We start from the raw sequence: 23,305 nt of genomic DNA on the forward strand, positions 1-23,305 counted from the left end.
TCAGAGAAGGTGTTCAAACTGTAAAGCGCCAGCAGGAAGTGCACTGCACAATAACAGACACATAAAGCTGGCTGCCAGCTACTGGCACAGCCTCATGGCTCAGAGAGCAAAGCAAGCCCGACAGGACACAGTGTTTACCTAACGTTATGCAACCGCCAATTAAATCATACACACCAGCTATGTGACTTTAGATATGTTAAAGGAGCATGGCTGTAAAGTGTTAGTTTGATCTCAAGAGGGCCAGACCAGTAAAACCACTGCATAATAATCCATAAGTAACAACACCTCCAAATGTTTCCCTTTCTTTTAGTGTAACGAAGTACCAGTCTATTCTGAAAATGTTCATCCATTTGCAGCTTGAGATGTCTTCAAAAATATATGTGCTGTTTTAGTAGTATGCCTCAGTTCTTTTTTCCACACTTTTTTTTTAATTGAGAAAAATAATATGTACAGAACATCATAATTAATGACAGCACATGTATGTAAAAATGGTGGCACAGTGATGCAGTGGTTAGCATCGTCGCCTCACAACAAGAGGGCTCCTGGTACGAATCCAGGGTGGGGGGAGCCCTTCTGTATGGAGTTTGCATGTTCTGCCTGTGTCAGTGTGGGTTTTCTCTGGGTAGCCTACTCCAGCTTCCTCCCACAGTCCAAAGACATGCAGGTTAATTGGTGACTCTAAATTGCCCGTAGGTGTGAATGTGTGTGAATGGTTGTCTGTTTCTATATGTTACCGCTGCGATAGACTGGCTTCCTGCCTCACCCAGTGTCAGCATGGATAGGCACCAGCCCCCCCGCGACCCCCACCAGGATAAGCAGTTTCAGAAAATGAATGAATGAATGAGGACATGTAACAAAATATATAACCAAATTAGTATGATATAAGTGTATGTGAAGAGCAGGCTCGCTATCAAGGGGGGTCAAAGGGTACAGATGACCCCGGCCCAAAGCCAAGGGGGGGGGGGGCATTAAAAGGTATATGTTTGACCCTTAAATGGGATCAAGTACCACAATATACTTACTGACTTAAATCACTGACAAGACGAGTTCATGTATTTACATGATAAATAAATTTAATTTTATAATGAAAACACATTTCAACGTGCTGTCTGATACTCAGCTTTAAAGCTACAGTGAAGACACAGGTTTTATATTAAACTAGAGGGCCTGAGGCATCCACTGATACCAACCATATTATGCTATCTTGTTACACTAAATTTTGGCAAGGGAAAAGGTACTTTATTCAAAATGGTGTATTTCAATATTTCTGCACACCAGGGTCCCTAAACAGTCTTGATACTGCATAAATTGACTGGAAAACTGAGAGTAGACAGTCATATACTTGTTACACTATTTCAGTTCTGCACATAATTTGACCAATATTTAATTAAATTAGCCTCAAGATTGAATGAATAAATGAAGAAAACAATTATATTTGTCCACCCCTGATTTGATTGTATGATTTAATTCCTTGCAGCAATTTCCTCAATCAATGTCTATTTTCACTTTTCTCTACTCATTAATTGGAGGGGACACACATGTGACTACCTGTGCTTTTTAAAATAAGAAATAAGGTCTTAATAGAAGATACAAGTACAAGTACAAGTACACATAGATATAAAATACAGTAGGCTATTTCAAGACAATTGCATAATAATAAACAAACAAAACCAGAAAGGACAAACAACAGCCGCAACAATAAAAAAGAAAAAGAAAAAATGAAACAAAATGAAGATAAACGGGGGTAAAAGCATACTTAGAAAAAAGTGTATTCAGCCAGAGACGTTAGGGGGAAAATGCATAATTTTCCAGCTTGGTATGCTTTTTGTTTTTTAACAAACTGAATGACTTAAATTCTCAAAGAAAAGATAAAAAATCAGGAGGCAACTTAGAGAGTTTGTTTGTGAATAAAAAAATTGTGCACTTAGAATAACAAAATTAAGCAATTTAAATTATCCCCTGCCTTAGAAATCACTTGCAAATCAAAGGTTTTGGGCAGTTCCTTAGTAATAGAGTTCCACCAATATTGTTTTAAGTCAGAAGTCTGATACTGATTCGTCTGTGCTAATGCTGATTGAAAGTGTTTTGTACATTTTAAATATCCTGTAAATAAATTAAATATCATTGTTTTATCAGAGAACTGTATTCTTCAGGGTGTGAAGCCTCTGGAGCAGCAATTTACATATTCATATCTTGCTCCTGAGACCATGGTACCTCTTCCACAAGTGCAGCAATGGAGTACGATTCATCCACTGGGCCAGACTGGACTATTTGGCAGGCTGGTTCTGGCCCTCTGGCCGTGTGTTTGACACCACTGGTTTAAATCAGCAAACTGGACTTCATATTAAAGCCCAATATACAGAATTTAGTCAGTATTAATAGGCAATAAAAAGTGAAAAATAGTATATAATGAACATGATTTACAAAAATAAATATGTAAGACTGTAGGCAGTCTTGCTTTACATTACATTAGTGGACATGGCTTTACAATGGCCACACCACACCATTAACAACAATATGCTACAAGGTGACATTATGCGTGGGGTCAGTGGACCACAGAGGGGCCTAATTCCCCGCTAGCCATCAAATATCAAGGTGATAATGTTATGTATGTATTTCTGAGCTGTTACAGAGAGCCTGGTGATGAATGATGTTTCTGTAAAGCACCTTGTATCACTGTGTTCCTCTCTCCTTTGTCATTACTCACTCAGTTGCTCTGTCTCAGGGATGCAATACCATGAAATCGAATATTGTAGTTCATTATGGAATAACAGGTTATGGTCCATTTGAATGTTTACTCCAAAGCCGACATCTATTTTTCCACTCCATGCGAGCGGGAAAAAAAATGCAGACTTTCATCATGGCCCAAAAGTATATTAAAGTTCACGTGTCATTAAACTGGCAATGGAATCATTTATGAAATATACCTATCTGCAACCTGCTCTTTTCAGCTAACCGCAGCCATGAACCTCCAAAATTCAGACAGCATAAAGTGTCCCACCAGGAATGATAACAAACAGGACCATTGCTACACCACATTAAAGGGCGTGTATCAGACACTGTGCAGCTCTGGGACTCCCTGGTCTGCTTTATCTTCTCCAGACTTACAGACAGAAACTAAAAGCTTACAAAAAGTTTACAAAAGCATGCACATCAGGACGATGAGCACTTGGTACTGAACGAGAGATCATGCAAACTACAAAAACAGAGTCTACACACTAGACTAAATTCCTATAAATATTTGATAATTACCACCTAGGTGATGTTTCAAGCTTCACGCTTCACATGTATCAAAACATCACCTCTGTGGTAATTGAATTCAATATTTATGAAAGCATAGTCCAGTGTGCAGACTCTGTTTCCAGTCTTTTCCAGAGACTTAAATCTGCTAAGCCTGTGATCAAGACTGTGGGGAGATGGAGTAAAACCTTCTCCACATACAACAGGAACAAAGTCCAGTTTGCATCAAAATTCAGGCAGCTTCGACAGCCCGTGGAGGAGGCTATAAAGGCATGGACAGAATCCTGTATAATAAGGCTGCAAACAACCACATGTGTCCTGCACACTGTAGAGACCCATCAAGTGGGCTGCAGGTTTGATAAGCCCATTCACTGAACAGTTCTATGTCTGATGTGGAATCCTTCAAGTTTCTGGTCCACCATATCCCAGGACCTAAAATGGACATCAGACACCACCAGAAAAAAGGCCCAGCAGACAGTCTGTGCCAGCTCAGGAGTATCAATCTACTTCAAGAGCTGCTGATCCAGTTCTACACTGCAATAATACAATCAGTTCTCTGCACATCCATCATGCTCTGGTTTGTATCTGCCACCAAACAGGACAGCAACAGGCTACACTGAACAATCAGGACTGAATAAGAAATCACTGGTGCCAGCCTACCCTCAATTCAAGATGAATAGACTCCCAGAGTTAGGAAACAGGCTGGTAACATCACAGCAGACCCTTCGCACCCTGGATCCTTGTGCAATAACCATGCAATACCTAATATCCACTGTACCTATAAATGATATATTTTATAGCTTAAATACACACTCTTTTCAACATGTATTTATCATCGCTTTCAGTTACAGATCTGACCACACTGTGTATACTGTTTATATTGCTGTCATATCAGCCTACCACATGTTATAGGCTGTATAAAGCAACCTGTTACGTATTTATTCCAGCACCCTTTGCACTCTGCACCATTGCATTACTGTCCCTCTTTTTTACAAATGTCATTGCATTGTTGTTCTTTATTGATGTAGATATTTCTAATACACATTTATATCTGTACATACAGTCAAATGTTTCACTTTGCTCAGAGTCAAGTTTTATGTGAACATATACTTGGTTAGTAAAGCTGATTCTGACACTGTTTTCAGACCCTGAGTGTGCCAGCAAATGATTTTTGCATCCTTAATATTGTAATTTAAAGTACAATACAGTAGATTCATACTTAAATCAGTTAATCCAGGCTAGGTGTAACATGTTTTTCAAGATTTATTGTTGGATGTATTTGTATTTGACCTTTATCCAACAGTAAAGAGTCTTTTCTCCTTCTCACATTTTTCTTTTGTAGCAGCTCTTACTTAAAACGAACACTACAACAATGTCCTTGGAGTGAGTGGTGAAAGAGCAGTGATGGATGAGAGTGAAGTTTTAATCCTGGCAGCTGCGTCCTACATACAATAAAACAGAGAGGCAGACATTAGCTGCCAACTGCTGCCAGCCAAGTGAGCCTGCCGGTGCCAGAACAATGAGGTGATTATAGGAGACTCACAGGGGTGAGTGGCTTAAACTGCCAGTGAATGACAGAGGTTTGTTGCACAGGGTGTTACTTTCGGTTTAAAAAGTTCCCCAGCACATGCATGGAAGAAAACATAAAGAAGACTTTGATTGCTGAGGGGAAATTAGGTCCCTGAAGGCAGCTTATAACTGTATGTTTAATGAGAGAAAACATCTGCTTAAAGGTTAATTAGTCTAAAAACTGCTATACAAAATATTCTTTATTCAGTATATTACTTATTTCTTACAGGAAACAGGACATGCTGTCCATGGAGCATTTCAACTGCATGTTGAATAACAAATCAAGAAAGTTATTATCAAGCTGGTTGCAGCCAACTTTAAGGAACGCTGGTTATTATGCTGCTCTTAAACTTTAAATCCCACAAATATGTATTACCACTTGTCCTGAAATCTTCCCCCTGTCTCTGGAAACTCATTTTCTTGTGATCCTCAAGGGGTCTCAGGGTTTGACTGTAATCAGCAATATATACCGCGCCTCATATTCAAACTTAATCCCAGAGTTCTACTCAATATCAAAAGCTGCAGCCATCATCGACTGATACTCATGTCTCTCTTCCTTCATGGTTTATTGCCTGTCTCTGAGTGCAGATACTTATCACCAGCTTGCGAGGACCTGAATTCACACACCTTCCCTAGAACAAGTGTTAATCTTGGTATAGATTTCAACAGAATGCATTGGATATATTCATTGACAGGCATTCTTCATTTATTACTGTCAGTCCTGCAAACATCCTAAACCAATAGATAGTTAAGAATGGCACAGATAGGCTGACATTATAAAGGATCTTACTTTAATATAACCACCGTCTATGCAGCCACCAGAGGCTTCTGTTGATACCATCCAGTGGTGAGAAAAAGGCATAAACAGCCCTCTAATGTTCAGACAGATTCAATTTGACTGCTGTTGGTGGTGTGGTACAAGGTGGCGTGTTGGGACAAGCTAAAGCACAGAGACAATATGTGCAATCTGTGCAATGTTTTTCACCTCTTGAACATATTGATTCAACATACAATGCACATAACTGTACATACTCCTTATGTTTACTCTGATTATATTGTTGTTTAATTCTGTACATATTGTAGTTAAATTTTCACACTTACAGCCTCTGCACAGCACCAATATGTATTTTATATTCATATTTTAATTTTCATGTCTTAAGTACTAGTGTTAAACACAGTAGCATAATGCACATTTTGTTTTTATTTTAACACACATTTCATTTCTACGACATTTATTTCATTGCTTCACATTTACACACTTTATTTCATACTCTTATTCTTTTTTCTTACTTCTCTATTCTTTACATCAGAGCAATCATAATTTCCTTGCATCTTCAAGTAAGTATTTCTGTTTCTGATTCTGATTCAATTTGTGCCAAAATGTTCCTTGTATCTACTCTCCATCCACCTCAGGAAGTTGGATACTGCTTGCAGCAAAAAAAACTCTTCCTTCTCCTGTGCAGGAATATGTAGTGATATAACCTATACTGTTTGTGTGAATGCTCTAAACTTGTGTGTAGGCATGTGTATCAGGCCCACAGTGAGGACTGTCTTTTAATTTTGTTGTAAAATCATAATTTAGTGTTTAGAAATAGGTTGAAATGTGAAATACAGTTTATAGGAGCTCACTACATTAAATAGCAGTAATGCAAAATGGTGGTTAAATGCTGCCACCTAGTGTTGGATAGAGGAATCAACCTGACAAAAAATTTAAATGCACATAAAACTACCACGTCTCAAGACACATATTTTGTAGTCATTAAAAAGTATTTAAAGGTTAATGTCATGTTACAGTTAGGTATTTCAGTGAAAATGTGATTCTAAAAGTGTCTTTATTTACGTGCTTGTTTATGGTATGGCAATATTTTAGCAGATTGTAAATTCAGTTTGGCAAATAGGTGTCTTTATATGATTAGTTTTTACCTATAATCCATTACATCATAGTCACTAATGTGGATTATGGGATTATAGAATGAATGAATGAATGACTTAATTTCAAACCAAAAAAAAAGTAAAAGTAAAGTAAAAAACAAACCAGACAAATATAACAGTGTCCAAACAGGAGTAGGTCAAAGTAATACTTATATGTCCCTACCCCCTCCATTTATTCATTAACTTTTGACTTTTAATTATTTAAAAAAAAAATCCCAAATTTATTTACAACTAATATAAACCTATCCCCAGTCTATTTACCACCCAGTGTTACAAAATGAATATGTACTCCCCTAACACAACCTTTCCTCATCTATATATCTGCCAAAAATATCTTTTCTGTATAGTTTTAAAAACTGATTTCTATTTGTGCTTTGTTTCAACTCATCGCGCAGCCCATTCTGCAAGTCCACCCACTGAAATACACAGACTCTTCTCATTTGTAAGAACACATTGTTTTATAAAATGTAATTCTCCTCCTAAATTATAACGCCCCTCCCTGTCACAATACATTTTTGAATGTTGCGCAGAAGTGAATTATTTCTCCCTTTAAACATGATTATTGCAGTTTTAAGTTTGACCAGATCTAAAAATTTTAATGCATGTGACTTTAAAAACAGTGTGTTCATGTGGTCCCTGTACCCCACATTGTGTACTGTCCTGATTGCTCTCTTTTAAAGGATAGAATATATATATAGAATCAAGAAAGCCTATAGGTTACTCTAATGTTAGTCTATTATAAAACACAAGTCTCTGCAGTATCACTGATTTAATGTTTAAGGATAGGATAAATTAGAGGTATAGGCCTACTTCTTGAGCTGGGAAGACAGGAATAAAGAGACCAGTTTAGGGTGGATTTCATAGACAAAGCCATGGTCTACTTATCCTCAATGCAAGAATTGAGATGTGTTCGAGGCTACATAAGTCCAGTTAATGACTATATGCCCTGTTGGCTTATTTTCAACTATAAATTCAATAAAATATGCATTATTTTCCCTTCAGTATTTAGTTCATTGGGAAACGTCCAAGCTGATTTCACTTAGCCTGACAGTTCTCAATAGTTCTACATGCTGGAGGCTGAATTGGGTGTCTGGCAGTGACACATGTCTTGTTTTAGGTTAGATATCAAAGGGTCTATTAATAACCCAATCACTGTGGGCTCCCTGCTGTGCTGGTGCACCACCAGCAGCAGGGGCTTTGAAGAGGCTTCTGTCCGCACCTGACAGGCTCTTCTTGCTATCCATGTACTTTTAAACAGACACTCCTGAGATGATGCTGAGTGAGATGACAGATGGTTGTTTCAAAGACTCCACATTTCCCTGCCCTGTTATCCACTTTGGTCTGCAGACACAACCACTGACTACTTTGGATGAATGGAAATCAACACTACCGCAGTATATATACAACAGTTTAACCCATTAATCACACAAAGATATGTTGTAATTCTTAAAAATGCAGCATGACTTTACTTTTCATCCTTCTTACATCTCTTGGTGGGCCCAGCATTTTACATTTGAGGCTCTTAAAGTTGAAAAGCCTGTCATTTTACGTCATGGGACTTTTATTTTGAAAAGTAGTTGAGTAACTTCCGACTGTTTGTTTTCTACAGGAAGGGAAGCGAAAGGAGACAGGATTAATTTCGGGATTTAAATGTCAAAATGGGGGCTTGTCTGGCATTGTGCTCTTTAGCAAGTTGTGTAAGTATTTAATTTTAATACGAATATTATTTTAGGTAAAAAATGAAGGGTTTATTTTACTCTCGTCGTACTGACGTTAAGCTAACGTTAGGTGAGCTAAACTAAGCCTGGCTAAGGAGTTACGTTTAGCTAAGTGACAGTCAACGTCTACTGTAACTGACGTTTAGCTACGCTAATAAGTGACTTTACGTCAAATATTAGCTGTAAGGTTACTGGAAATGTCGCTAAAACGCTATCTAAATTTAAAGGAAGTGTCGTTATCAGGATAGTGAATCAGCTAGGCAAATAATGATGGAGGAAGTGTCACAACAGGCCATTGCACTAACGTTAGAAACAGCTAACTTACACAGGTTACCGTTAGATAGTAACTAGTAGTAAGTAATATAAATGTAACTGACGCTATCTTAAATGCTATTGCTAACGTTATCTCTCTTCTAGGAAAACTGCTAGCCAATACAGCCTGAACGATAGTTTAAATAGGCTAGTCAACACTGTCAATAGTTTGCTTTTCAGTGTGTGGACACACCGTGGATATCACACAAGCCAAAGGGCACACCCTAGCTAATCCTTCTTGACAAACTACAGCGTTGTGTACTTTATAATTTGAATATCATAAGTATTAGAGTGAGATATGTGGGTGGGGGAAGCTTATCCGCTTGGATCCTGTATTGGAAATTCACTGCCACGATAAATTATTAACAGCCCAGTATCTCTAATGAAATAAACTATTTATGATTGGCACTCTGCCAAAGCAGTTGCCTACATTCATTTGACTGCTGTCTAATATGTAGAAGCGTGTTGTGCTGCCCAAATCTTTAACTCTTTGTCTCTTTTTACACCCACTTCCTTTGCTTTCCTCTCCATCATTCACAGGCCTCCTGTCTGTGTGGCTCAGCACCATGCCTCCTGTGTGGCTGCTGTCCCTCCACCAACAACTCCACCATCACACGGCTGGTTTTCTCCTTCTTTTTGCTGCTGGGGACCATGGTGTCTGTCATCATGATCCTTCCGGGAATGGAGACACAGCTTCGGAAAGTAAGATCTGTATAATGCAAATGCAAATGTGTAAGATGGTGTTACTGTAGATGAGATATTGTCAAGTATTTTTACACAATTATCTCTCCAGTTAAAACATTCTTGATAAGCTTAATTACACGTTTGTCTTCTGACCCTTCTGCTGTTTTGTAGATCCCAGGATTTTGCCAAGGAGGAAGTTCCATACCTGGTTTTGAAAACAAGGTTAACTGTGATGTCATCGTGGGCTACAAGTCTGTGTACCGCATGTGCTTCGCCATGACCTGCTTCTTCTTTCTGTTCTGCGCCATCATGATTCGTGTCCGTAGCAGCAAAGACCCACGTGCAGCTCTTCAAAATGGGTGAGTGCTTCATTGGGCTTGTATGGAAAACATGTATTGAGGGATGCTGAGATGTGCTACTTTTGTCTGTGCTATGCTGATGGTGGGTTTGTTTATTTTCCAGGTTCTGGTTCTTTAAATTTCTGATCCTGATTGGGATTACAGTGGGCGCTTTTTTCATCCCTGATGGAACATTTCATACTGGTACTAACATGCTCTCTTGAATTAATGTAAACTCCAAATACTGCATCTTTTGTGTTTTATCAGTGAGTCAGGCAAAGGATAAAGATCTATCTCTGATTAACAGTTTAAGGAAACTATCAGCTGTGTTTCCTTTTCATTTCACAGTGTGGTTTTACTTCGGAGTAGTGGGGTCCTTCATCTTCATTCTAATCCAACTCATTCTTCTCATCGACTTTGCCCACTCCTGGAACAAGGTGTGGGTAGAAAATGCTGAAAATGGTGACAACAAATGCTGGTTTGCAGGTACAGCATTCACTTGGAAGAGATGTTTCTTGCCATGTCATGCTACATATTAACTAAATGATTAATTATATACTTGATGTAATATTTTGAATAGATTAGACAGATCTGCGATATTGTCCAAGTCAGTAACACATTATCAAATTTGTGGTTTGAAGCCATTCATGTAAATGTACGTCCATGTAATCTCCAGGTCTCCTGTCTTTCACCATCCTCCACTATGCACTGGCTATCACTGCTGTGGTGCTTTTCTACATTTACTACACACAGCCTGACGACTGCACGGAGCACAAGGTCTTCATTAGCCTCAACCTGATCTTCTGCATCATCATCTCAATTGTCTCCATCCTGCCCAAGATACAGGTACAGTGTGGTACAGTCTAAGGCCATGTCCGTACTAATGCAGATATATTAGAAAATGCTTTTTTCCCCATTTTAGTCTTCCTTCCATACTAAGCTAAGATTTTCTTTTGCACTTGTCCAAAAAGTTTTTCTGCAGTGGATAAATGGGCAAATGTCAGTCTTGCTTTGTGGTGTGGACAAGGAAGGCAAAGGTTATCCTAAATGTTGGGTACAGTGCAGCTTGTGATCAATCTAAGTGACATCATTATCAGTGTAGTGTTATTGTGTATTTATATTTATGCAGTAACATCCCGCGACCATGCAATGGCACGAACATTTTCCTTTTGTTTTGGTGTTACAGTGTCGATGATGAAATTTGAGAAAACGTTTTTATATTCAGTTGACTTTGTTTGATAGAAATACATCCAAGTACAGTCACATTAACATTTGTTTCAAGGCAGCTTAACATTAGTTCACGTGTAACTGTTGTGACATTTGTAGCCATTTGATTTATAGTCTGTTTGTCCTGTTTATTACAGGAAGCTCAGCCACACTCTGGTTTGCTCCAGGCTTCACTCATCTCCCTTTACACCATGTATGTCACATGGTCTGCAATGACCAACAATCCAAGTGAGTCTCCTGTTGTCTTCATCCACAGTTGCAGCTCTCCTCTGTAGCTTTTGGTTGCATGCTTAGTTGTGATTATACTCACTGATTTCTTCTAATATGCGTATTTGCTGATTATCTGCTGCAGCATTTTGATCATACTGGTGAGTTTTCCATGGCATGCTATAGGAACACAGAGCTGCTTTTTGCTAATAGTTAGCACACCTTCCTTGTCTCATGTCATGTGATCTGCCTTTTCCAAGTGATTGGCAATATTGGGCAAGCTTGTGGTGACAGTAGGGTTAGTGTTATCTGCACTTAGGCATTTGAGATGCATTCACACACAGCATTGAAACACAACTTCATCTTTGCTTAAGGATGCAAAAAAAAACCCTTGTCATTACAGAGAACTATCTCTTTGCGTGTCAGTGATGTAATGCTGCATGTACATTTATCTTTGCTAGACATCATAGGCAGCAGCTGCTTATTATATATTGCAAAACACACCGATTAAAGACATTTGTTAATATGTAACAAGAAGCTACAATAGCACAAAAATTGTTCCTATTGTTTTGGTGTGGGTTAAGCAAACACTTTAAAACACTAGTGTAGATGGAACCGTGTTCACATCTATATCAATGTAATGTATTTATAAACTGGAAAACATGTCCACTTTGTTATTATTCCACATCTCTTATCACTTTCTGATGTGCAGCATTTGTAGTGTCAAAGCTTTAGTTCATTTTCATAAGAATGAAGACATTTACAGTAAGGTGTATGTGAACAGGCACACTGTGTAATGATATATGTATCATAGCCTGTTATAGTGTAATAAAATGTCTAATGTGTGTGTGCTTTGATGTCTTAGATCGAAAGTGTAACCCTAGCCTGTTGAGTCTCGTGTCAAACGTCAGCGCCACTGAACCACCTGGTGAGGGCAGCCACGGACAGGTGCAGTGGTGGGACGCTCAGGGCATCGTTGGTTTGATCATCTTCCTCTTCTGCACTCTCTATGCCAGGTAGAGTTAAAACCATGACATATTTTAAGTTCAGTTTTGTATCATTTACATTTTTTTTTTAAAACTGTCTCCTTCTGTTTCTTCCCCAGTATCCGTTCGTCCAGTAACACCCAGGTAAACAAGCTGATGCAGACAGAGGAGGGCAGTGGGTCAGGTGGAGAGGGTGTGGTGGGAGAGGATGGCATACGCAGGGCCGTGGACAACGAGGAGGAGAAAGTCTCTTACAGCTACTCCTTTTTTCACTTCCACCTCTGTCTGGCCTCGCTGTACATCATGATGACTCTCACCAACTGGTACCAGTAAGTATCTGTCACCTTAACATGAGGGGCCCGAAGGTTAGATAACAGGCCTTTGTACAGCAGACGTTTTTGCATGTCATAGCAGAAAAAGAACAGGTTTCACTGATTATGTTAGAAACAACTGCATTTTGTTTAATTCAGCTAGATCCGGGGTCCTGGTACTATGCAAGCTTACTGGCTTACAGGGACACTTGATGGAACTGAATCACTGTTAATGAAATTTTTACTGGTGATCAAAAGATTGGAATGTGGTTGAACTTCACAACAGCCATGTGTAGGTTTCATTACAGAATTTTTCTGGGAAAATATTGAATAAACATATGAGACAGATACAGATAGAGTATGTGAGACAGATACAAGTGGAAATAAGACTTATTTTTAACCAAACTGACAGCAGTTTAAACCCACAAATTGATCCAAAGTCCTGCTCCACTTAGTTACTGTTGCTAGGTCAGACAAGTTTGACAAAAAAAAGTGGTGGCACTGTTTCTGTGCGTCAGGCAGTATAGTTTCAAGATAGACTATGGAGTGACTATGGAAGGATGTGTTCATGATGGGATGCTAGACATCGTGTGTGTTTAAATAAATAACACAAAGAGTTACTTTGAGGCGGCTCAAAGCCTCACAGAGATAACATAAACAAAGGAACGTTAGCCTTGATTTGGCTAGTGATGATTCATGTCATCTTACAAATATGTCAGCATCGGGGGTGGGCATGAGTAATGTTTTCCCAGATGGAGTGATCGCATGAATTACTCTAGGAGGGCTTGATTCTTCGTGGAGGACAATCTATTTTTAGAAGGCATCTTAAAGAACATAGTAGCAGCAATAACAATGCACAGTACTATATCTAATACAGAATGAGTGAGGGTAAAAAGGAGCTTGAGATGGATAGGCAGTTTGGTGCGGTGTCTGCACTGATGCGGGTGCTTTGCTGGACTGTGGTGGTGAAGAGGTAGCTGAGCCAGAAGGCAAAGCTCTTGATTTACTGGTCCATCTACATCCCAACCCTCACCTATGGTCATTAGCTTTGGGCAGTGACCAATAGAATGAGATCCCAAATACAAGCGACTGAAATCGGTTTCCTCCGGTGGGTGGCTAGGCTTCGCCTTAGAGATAGGGTGAGTGGCTCAGACGTCCACAGGGAGCTCGGAGTAGAGCCGCTACTCCTTCGCATCAAAAGGGGCCTGTTGAGGTGGTTCGGGTATCTAATCAGGAAGCCTCCTGGGTGCCTCCCGTTAGAGAGGTGTTCCAGGCACCTCCAACTGGTGGGAGACCCCGGGGCAGACCCAGAACACACTGGAGGGATTATATATCTCATCTGTCCTGGGAGAGCATTACTGGGGAGAGGGATGTCTTGAATATGTTGCTCAACCTACTGCCCCCATGGTCTAACCAGATAAGCAGATCAGATGACGTTGGTGATCTGATAGTAGGCTAACTCCTTTTGATGTAGCTATACATTAGCTTCCTAGTTAGCTAATGTTTTGCTAACATTAGCTAACTTCAGGTGTGACTTATAAACAATGTAATGTGTTTGTGAAGATCTCGACAGTCCCCCAGCCCACATCTTTTAACAATCCTCAAAATTTGGTTTTCTTTTTAACATAGACGAGTCTAGCACAAAGCATATCTAAGTGTAACATGAAGGGGGGAAGTTTGCTCAACTGTTATTGGAGCAAATAGCACAAGGGGCAGGACTTACAGATATGTCAGTGACAAATGGTCAGGTTTGAGGCATGAACACATCTGTTTGATTGCAGTGGTTGTGGCACAGGTGTTTCAGGCCTCCAGTGTGGCCACCAGAGGGCACAATACTTCACCTCAAGTCATTTCTTGACTACAGCATGAATGTTATTTTCTAAAATCAGCTCAGTAGTGGGAAAAAAATATCAAAACCATCATCCCCTACGGTGCTGTTTCTAATCATTCATGGGCAATATGTAAAAGAAAATATATATGTGAAAAACAGTTTGTAATGTTTGTTGGTTTTACTAAATGGATTTCAGAATCCATTACAAAATCCTTCTGTATACTTTCAAGGCCATTCACAACCTCGCCCCCCCCCCTACCTGTCTGATCTCCTCCACATCGCCACCCCCTCTCGCTCCCTCAGGTCGTCCTCCTCCCTCCACCTCTCTGTGCCCCCCACCCAGCTCAGCACCATGGGGAGCAGAGCTTTCAGTCGCTCTGCTCCCAAACTCTGGAACTCTCTCCCCCCGGACCTCAGAAACATGGACTCTCTACCCCATTTCAAATCACAACTCAAAACCCATCTGTTCCAAATTGCATATTCCCTTTAATTGCCCACATCCATTTTTACTTTGTGTCACTCTTGTCTGTTGTTTTTATTTATTTTTATTGTGATTTTAATTGTGTTTTTAATGCTCTGTAAGTGTCCTTGAGTGTTGAGAATGGCGCTTTTAAATAAAATGTATTGTATTAAACTGAACTTTTCCCTCTCTGTCCCCCCTCAGACCGGACACCACCACTCAGGCCATGCAGAGCCGTATGCCAGCCGTGTGGGTGAAGATGAGCTCCAGCTGGCTGGGCCTCGGCCTCTACCTCTGGACTCTCATCGCCCCTCTCATCTTCCCTGACAGGGATTTCAGCTGAGTACGCCTCGTCTCTCAGCTGTATTTTGGTTGTTATGTTTTCTTGCCGAGTGTAATAGGCACAGTGAAGGATGCTATGAAGGAAATGGTAAGGATGTCATAAAGGAAATATGCTTAATTTCTTTTTATTCCTTTTTTAATTAATTGCCTCTGCTGTTATGTGCTTGTGTTGTTTTACTACTCTCTCAGTATGATTAGTGTGTTAGTCACTGCAGGTATTAAAAAGTGTAAGTGGATATTTTTTTAGTTAGCCTGATTGATGGTGGTTAAGAAGTTATTTTCTTTGCCAGTGTCTCACCTTCATAGGCAACTCCCTACCTTCGGCCTGACGTAGTCTGAGCTATCACAAAGACTCAACAACAAGGCACTTTCTCAATACCTCAAACATTTCAGTAACAGATTCCCTTTTAAGGGCCTGTGAGATCTGACCTCTGATTGGCCAGGTCTGGAATCCCTGATTAGCTGGACGCTTTTAGCGCTGGGGGCGACGAGGAGAACCCTCCGTGGGAGCCCCAGAGAGAGTCGAGTGTGAGAGTTAGATAAGACTAATATGACACGCCCTACAGATCATAACAGGGTTTCCCTTTTGCTGCTGGGCCATATGCAAATTTACGTCATCACACCTTGAGCCAGAGAGTCCTAATAGACCACCAGTCTAATCTCAGCTCTTCCTCGTCCGCTCCAACATAGGGCCATTTATCTCTGGTGCTACGCCTTTCCATGTCAGACTGTGTTTGGCCTTGTACAGCCACGGGCAACAATCTGTACCTGTATAGCAGCGTGCTTGCAGCAGGGAGACATGTATTGATCCATAGCAGTCAGCATCATGTGCAGCGGTACGGTCCAGGAGGTGATGGCGGGAACTCCACACTGCCTGTGCTCTCATAAATGCTGGTATTTCCCAAATGTTGCAGGGCATGTTGTTCAGTTGAGGAAAAAAAGGGATATTTAATTGTTGCAGTGTACAAAACAATAAGGAAATTTCCGAAGTGATAAATTGCTGTTAAACGGTATCGACTTTCATAGTATGTTGATGGTTGTGACGGTGGTACGATAATTTTATGCATTATATGGTATTTACCTCAATTTCAATATGAATGGAATAAGTTATAATAATACCAGTATGTTTTGTACTTGTAAATGTTTTTGGTACAATCCTGAAAATAATATTTGTCTATGTTATGTTCTGAAACATTTCAGTGCCCGCACATATGAATCCAATTTCCTGTTACTCTGGCTGTACATGAGTAGTGAATGGAGTTTTTCAAAGTGTTCGATAAATTCAATCTCTTTTTTTTTTTTTTTTTGTATTACTTTTCTTTATTAAACATGTCAAATGTATTGTACATTTCACTGTTAACACCAAACTTAGGAGATTATTTAGGCAGAATTGCCAATGTTGGGTCATAACGTAATATTTTAAAACACTATTAAGTGCCTTTTTGTAGTCCTGCGTTTCAAACCGAGTCAAACACTAATGCTGACGTATGCTTGTTATGCCTTGCCTTACATTGTGGTGAGTCAGTCATTGCATGCCAAGAAGGCATAGGCCTATGACATGAATTAATATTGTAATGTATAAAGACTGTTTTTAATAAAGATGGGGAATTATAGATCACTCTGTGTCTCGATGAAGCCTCAAGAGAAGCCTTACGGTTGTGTCCCATGAAAGACGATACATTTAGTAAAATTAATTTCATTAGAACGCTATAAAGATGGAGTGTAAAAGTGACATTTCACCAACTTTACAGGAGAGCAAAAATTTAAAAAATCACCTTTGTCCTGGCTTCATTTATAAAATTTAATCTTTTATATCTAAACATCATAAACGTGGATTACAATACACTTGATTAACAATATTTTGACATTTATTTTTAGAAATGACACCCTTTTTGGCGCCAAACAGTTCAGTGTTTTAAGTCTTTTTGTTTTTTGATTAATAACCAAATTAGTTTTAGAATTCACAGCTATCCCTTTATCACTAGAAAGAGCTCACCAAGAGCTTTCATTTGATATATATAACTAATTTTTGCTTACAGTGTCACTCCCACCCCTCTGGTTCTCACCCACAGTAAATAATATGTTAATATATAGGGTGATTTAGGAGCCTTGTGGCTGTTGATTGTACACATCTCCCTATCTCTGATGTGTCACCAGGGTGCAGATAACGCAGTAGCACTTTTCGTTTCTGTACGTCACCCCATAGATTGGGGTCATGAGGTACCAGTATTGGGGGATAAGGGAGGGGCTTATAGATACATCACAGCATGTTCTGTACTCTGGGTGAAATATAGATGAAGTCATATGTATAGGTGACACTTAAAAACAAGCAAACCACACACTTGGCACATTGCTCCAGTCCTAGCACTTTAGCAATGTGCCACACACTTGGCACATTGCTCCAGTCCTAGCACTTTATGCCTGTATACTATCTGGCCTCACTCTGCCGTGTCCCCTGCTGTGTCTCCCTGTTTACTGCTTAAACTCTCACACACACATCAGCCACTGGTGTTTTGACCCTTCACTCAGTGTTTGCTCTGCCAGTTAGCTTCCTGTGACAGAACACCAAAGCTAAATTGAAAGACTTGTGTATCCAATAAATAATAATTACAGCCCCGACCAGATTTGTGCCCCTTTCTGCCTCACTGTAAACTGAAGCGGTAAATGTGTCTGACGTGTCTTGTTGTTTCTGGTACAGAAACAGAGCGGTGTGTGCCAGTGCCTCGCAGCCTCTGCTGTGTTATTTCCTTCTCGCCTGGCTGGCAGACGGGGCCTGTTGGTTTTGGCCGCTACAGTCACTCAAACCAGTTGGCACTGTCTGGGACTGTTCAGGACACACTACCTCCTGTCGACTTCCACCCTCCCACAACGCCACCCCTCGCTCAGCCTATCCATGACAATCCTGAGTTGATGGATTGTGTCACAGTTTGTGGGAATGAAATCTCGCTTCCTTTGCATGGAGTGGAGGAAACAAATAAGACTTCCCTGATACTGCAGGGAGAATAGAAGCAGCTGTAAGCATGAAAACAACTGAGACAGCAAAGAAACAGCACATTAAAACCAAAAACAATATGCAGATTGTATTAGAAGTGAGGGGATATAAAACGCAAATAACATACTCATGTAAATGGCAAATGAGAACAGCACAATATGGACACTGATATGAACTAAATATAAGATGTTAAATGACTGGAACCAGGACTCCATGACCAATCCAAACCAATAAAACACTCCAGCATCAACAACTGCTGCAGCTAGGACAGCAGATCCAGAATGAGTTTGTTTGCCTGCAGAAAATTGTATTTGTTAAAAAGAAGCACTGTTGCAAAATGTACAAAAACATGCAGAAACTTAAGTCTGAGAGTTGTCTAGCCTTTCTTGTAAACCCTCTGACGGTCTCACTGTACCTGCCCTGGACATGTCTTAAAGCTGGCACCCTGTACATTGCATGAATGCTTTGCAGAGTGGAAGTCCCATCTTGTCTCTTTGTATAGTCGCACTGTGCTGCACACTGGCCTGACACATGGCTTCACTTCATGGGTCAGATGCACAGCGAGGGTCTGTCAGGTCTTGTGTGATCACCATCGTAAAACGCACAGATGTAGTAATGCGATGATGTCACTCCTCTAACAGGAACAGACGGGCAGCATCTCCACAAAAATCTCTGCTTTTTTGATCCGAGCTGTTTCAGTTTTATGGCCCTGGATGGTCTTAACACACTCTCACTCTTCTTTCATTTGTCCGTCAGTGATTGAAGCATTTATTGTGTACAAAGTACCAGACTGAGTTTCATGAGGCTAAAGAACTCATTACACTACACTCTTCCATTAGCTAATTTGTTCTCAGCCAACAGCATCTGAGAACAAATTAGCTAAGTGTCATAAATCACATTTTTATTCGCCCCTGTTATCATCAGGTGCACAAATGTGAACTTTTTTTCATCCTAGGATAGATTTAAGACACTCTCTGTCTTTGGCCATTGGCTGCGGTGTCATAAATCCCACCTTCATTTCCTCTGTTATCATCAGATGCAATTTGTCGCTGTAATAAGAGATCACAGGCTGTAATGTGCTGATTATGAACCACTTAGTGTAGCTCTGCAGCCATGCTTGGTTAGGCATCCTGGGATTTTTTAATTGCAGATTGACGGAAACAATGGTTATCACTCGCAGTGTTATCCCTGACCTTAATCTCCGCTTCCCCTTTTCCCACATTAGTCTGGAAATGTCAGCGTTTAGCCACATTTTGCATTCGCTTGTCAAGAATAAGGTCGTTCCCTCTGCAGTGAAACACACAGATCATCGCAGTGTTTCAGCTGTGCTCCAGTGTTTATTATTACAGTAAATGAAGCTTGAATAGAACAACTGATGTTGATTTGATAAGCATTGTTTTGTGAGAGGACTGTGCATCCCTGACCACCTCTTTGACAGAATGACTGGAAATGCCTGTCTGAGGTGTAATTGGGTTTTAAGAGTGGGATCCAGGCCCATTAAATTATGTGCTGCATGCAGGGGAGCTAATTGAGTTTGAGCCCTGCTGGCACAGTGCATGTGCACTGGAAACATTTACCCAACATTAAACCCCAATTAGGCTTTTCAGGATGGGAAACTTGTTGCTGGATGAGGGGAAGTGGAGATGCCCGTCAGACTCAGCACTAATAGGCAGAGGTGGGAGCAAGTCATTATTTTGCAAGTCACAAGTAAGTCTTAAGTCTTTGCTCTCAAGTACAAGTAAAGTCCAAAGTACTAAACTTCAACAACAGAGTAATACTGTATTACATTTACATAAATCATGAAAATTTGTATTCATTTGTTAAAATAAGTTTGTCAAAAAAAAGTATGACTGAAATTAATCATAAAAAAATTAGTGCTGACATTGCACTTTCATATTATACAGCACAACAGATTGAATTTAGTATGTTTCTGCCCTCCCCTTATCAGGTTATGCATGGCAATTCATTTTACATTTTTGTACACATACATAATTATCCATTTTTTCCCAACTGACGCCCAGTAACATAACATTATTTTTTCATGGTTCTGTCCTGCAACTTGATTTGATGCTGTCAGAATGGTTCAGAGTGGATGATGGGAATGAAGTGTCGAATTGATTCCAGAATTGACGGGGAATTTATTTGTGGCACACAATATAAATAAGATACTTTAAACCGTAAGGCCTGGGGGAAGATATTACCTGTTATCTTTTCTTGAACTTTTTATTTAGTGTTAATTTTTTTCAGATAACAGAACATTCCCTGACACAGGACCTCTTGGAAATTATATTTATATATAAAAAAACAGAGCAAAACAACAAGAGATAAACAATGCACTTAAGTATATAATAATGATTTTTTTAAATAAATTAAATAAACAAAGAATTACAAAGAGGGGTTGCATTTTGAGTGATATTTCATTATCATGCAATCTATTACAACAACCCCAGATATAGTGTAACTCAAGTCCACCTTTGTGTCCATTTTCAGTTGCAGCCCTGTTGTCATTCGCTCCATCATAAACCATTCTGACTCTCTGCATCCACCGAGTTATAGCTGGTGGTTTTGCGTCTCTCCAGTTCATCGTTAATTTTCTAATCACCTATTTTTGAGTTAAAAGGCTCAAGTCCAAGTGAAGTCACTGGTCCCTTCAGGATGCTGGGATGTTGCGATCACAGAAATTAACACAAATTCAGCCAATCTCCGTTATGCCTGTGCGACCTTGCAATTTAATCACTTTTTAGTCACTTTACCACAAATTTTACCTTTTACAACAGGTGGAATTTAAGTTCACTGAGCTGCACGCAATGTGTTGATTCACTCAGTCCTTCCTTCTCTGTTTATGATGAAACTGCTGCAGGACTGGAGCACTGTGCCTGGGACAGAGGCACACACACAAACACAGTGACAGGGCTAACTGTTAGCATCACATGGCTAACGTTACCCAAGAGGGGTTTCAGTGTCACATGTTAACCACTGCTGCCCTAGCGACAAAATATAACGAGTAGGGATGCGATTGCGTTGTGCTGTGTTAGCTCGTGCTAACCTGGTAGAGAGAGCAGTAGGAGAGTGGCTCACTGGGGACGGTCCTTCAGTGCATCAAACAGCAGCAGCAGCTGATTGGTGACCATCAGCTGTCCCTTCCATCCCATACCCACCATCACGAATAGATTCTGAAACACTAAATGCTCATAATAATCTGCTCCAAATTGTGACAGCATCACAACTATTGTTGCAATTTTCTTGACCCCACAATTTCATACCAAAAAAGCCTATAAACATTGTGACGTGCATTGCACCGTGAAATCAGGCATTTCAGGCTGCAACAATCCCAAAAACAGCCTTCGAAATCCTGGAGGGACTTGTTGAAGTTAACTCGAGTCCACACCTCTGCTAACAGATCTGCTTGTTTCTAATAAAGTGTTGAACTTCCACTGGACTTTCAGGTGTTTTTCTTTTCTTTGTGTTCGATCTCTCCCACTCTCTCACTCTGGCCGCAGTGCAATGCAGTCACTAAGCTGGAAGTCTAAAAGTCTGAAAGTCTGTGTGTGTTCGTGTGTGTGTGTTTGTGTGTGTGTGTAGGGCTCTCCTGTGCGCATGCTCTCCCCCGGCTCAGAGGAGCAGCTAATGCAGTTATATAACAGTCAGTGCAGCCGGCGTCTGCTGTGAGCCAAATGCCAGGCCAGTCTGGTTACATAAGCCTGTCAGAGTCATATTGTAGCAGTACGGAGCGCTCACACCACAGCGTGTCCCTGCACTCCTTCCACCGTCTCCTGCTCTGTCTCTCACTTCTTCCCACTGTCTTTCTTTTGCTCTCCTCTCCTATTTTTCTACACCTCTCCACACCTTCCCTCCCTCCCTCCCACTTTCCCTTCCTTCCCTTTCCCTTTTTGCTGCGGAGCTGTTCTCCACACCGGGAACAAAGACTGGATGCAGATGCACAGGCAGCTATGAAAATATGAGACTAACTGTATGCTCACATACAACAGTTTGTCCTCAGCTGGACATCATATAATTATTGTCTTTTTATTATTTAAAGTAGCTTTATTCCTCCATTGACTCTCTGTGCACCATGACAGTGATGTGACCCAGGTGAAAGGATGAGGTGTGCTGCCAGTCGCCACCACCTGTGAGCTCTAATGTCCACTGGCCTTTAGAGCGCCATTTGATCTTAAGGCTACCGATTCATGCAGCAGTCACAGCTGCCAGTGCTGCTTCTCTCTGTGACCTTTACTGTATCTGACCCGCATAACCCCCCACCCCCCCACTCTTGGTCCCTCAGGTATGAGGAGGTCAGACAGACAGGGTCGTCAGATCAGCAGGAAATTCACTCAGAGCTGTGTGCAAAGGATTGCAAAACACTGCCTGTGACCCTTCGACAGTTCACACAGTCATCCAGGAGAAGTTAATTGATTTGCGGCCTCAGATCCTGACCTCCATTATATCTCTCTTGTGTGTGATGCCATGTCAGCATCACTTAAGGTGGGCTATTTATTCTTGCGGTGTAGCAGGAAGGTGTGTGTGTGTGTGTGTGTGTGTGTGTGTGTGTGTGTGTGTGTGTGTGTGTGTGTGTGTGTCTGTGGGGATGAAATGTTGCTGCAGAGTCAGAGAGCAATCTGAAGTAAACCAGCTCTGATCAGAGGGTGCGTGATTGCCCCAATCAGTCTCTCCGGTTTCAGCATGAGGTTGCCTGGCTAATTAGGATTAATAGCATTAACCAGGAACTTCTCTTCGCAGCCAATGGGCGCCTCCAGCACCTTATGATTATTCATGAGGCGGGCCCGACGCGCCAGCTCACTGGTGGAGGCTGAGAGGGGGGCGGTGCCCACCGGACCTGCCGTGCGGGGTGGTGCGGAGCCGCTGAGTGTGTTTTGCGTAGGGCGAGATGTTGTTTTGTTGTGGCGATCAGCTGAATGTGGCATCGCCGTCCGGTCTGACACAACAGTGGGAAGCACCCCGAGCCCCTCCGGCTCTCCCTCCCCACAAACGCGGGCACGGAGAGCACCTCTATCCAGCATCGCAATCCAGGAAATGCGGACTTCTGGCCCTTTCACTACGGGATAAATGGCTGCAGCGCCCGTACTGTAGCAAGCTGGTAAATATTAACCGTAATATTACTGCCTGTTTATGACTTAGTTTCCGCTGTGTTGCAGCGG

At 40.9% G+C, this 23,305-nt stretch overlaps 2 protein-coding genes across 3 annotated transcripts in view; both read left to right on the plus strand.

Annotated features, from left to right (window-relative positions):
* The first annotated feature begins 8,306 nt into the window (after positions 1-8,306).
* On the plus strand, positions 8,307-16,775 carry serinc2l (serine incorporator 2, like). Its single transcript, XM_033641631.2, has 10 exons — positions 8,307-8,438; positions 9,312-9,473; positions 9,627-9,814; positions 9,918-9,997; positions 10,142-10,279; positions 10,470-10,639; positions 11,158-11,248; positions 12,093-12,243; positions 12,333-12,542; positions 15,020-16,775. The coding sequence occupies exons 1-10, from the start codon at positions 8,400-8,402 to the stop codon at positions 15,156-15,158; spliced, it is 1,368 nt and encodes a 455-aa protein (XP_033497522.1). The 5' UTR covers positions 8,307-8,399; the 3' UTR covers positions 15,159-16,775.
* A 6,252-nt stretch (positions 16,776-23,027) lies between these two features.
* Positions 23,028-23,305, plus strand: part of hivep3b (HIVEP zinc finger 3b) — a 54,113-nt gene continuing 53,835 nt past the window's right edge. The window contains exon 1 of one of the 2 annotated variants that reach the window (XM_033640674.2): positions 23,028-23,244. The gene's annotated coding sequence lies outside the window, so the exon portion shown is untranslated. The remainder of the gene's footprint in view (positions 23,245-23,305) is intronic. The other variant, XM_033640675.2, reaches the window with a different exon arrangement.

Source organism: Epinephelus lanceolatus, chromosome 10, assembly GCF_041903045.1.
Source record: "Epinephelus lanceolatus isolate andai-2023 chromosome 10, ASM4190304v1, whole genome shotgun sequence".
NCBI classification, from domain to species: domain Eukaryota; kingdom Metazoa; phylum Chordata; class Actinopteri; order Perciformes; family Serranidae; genus Epinephelus; species Epinephelus lanceolatus.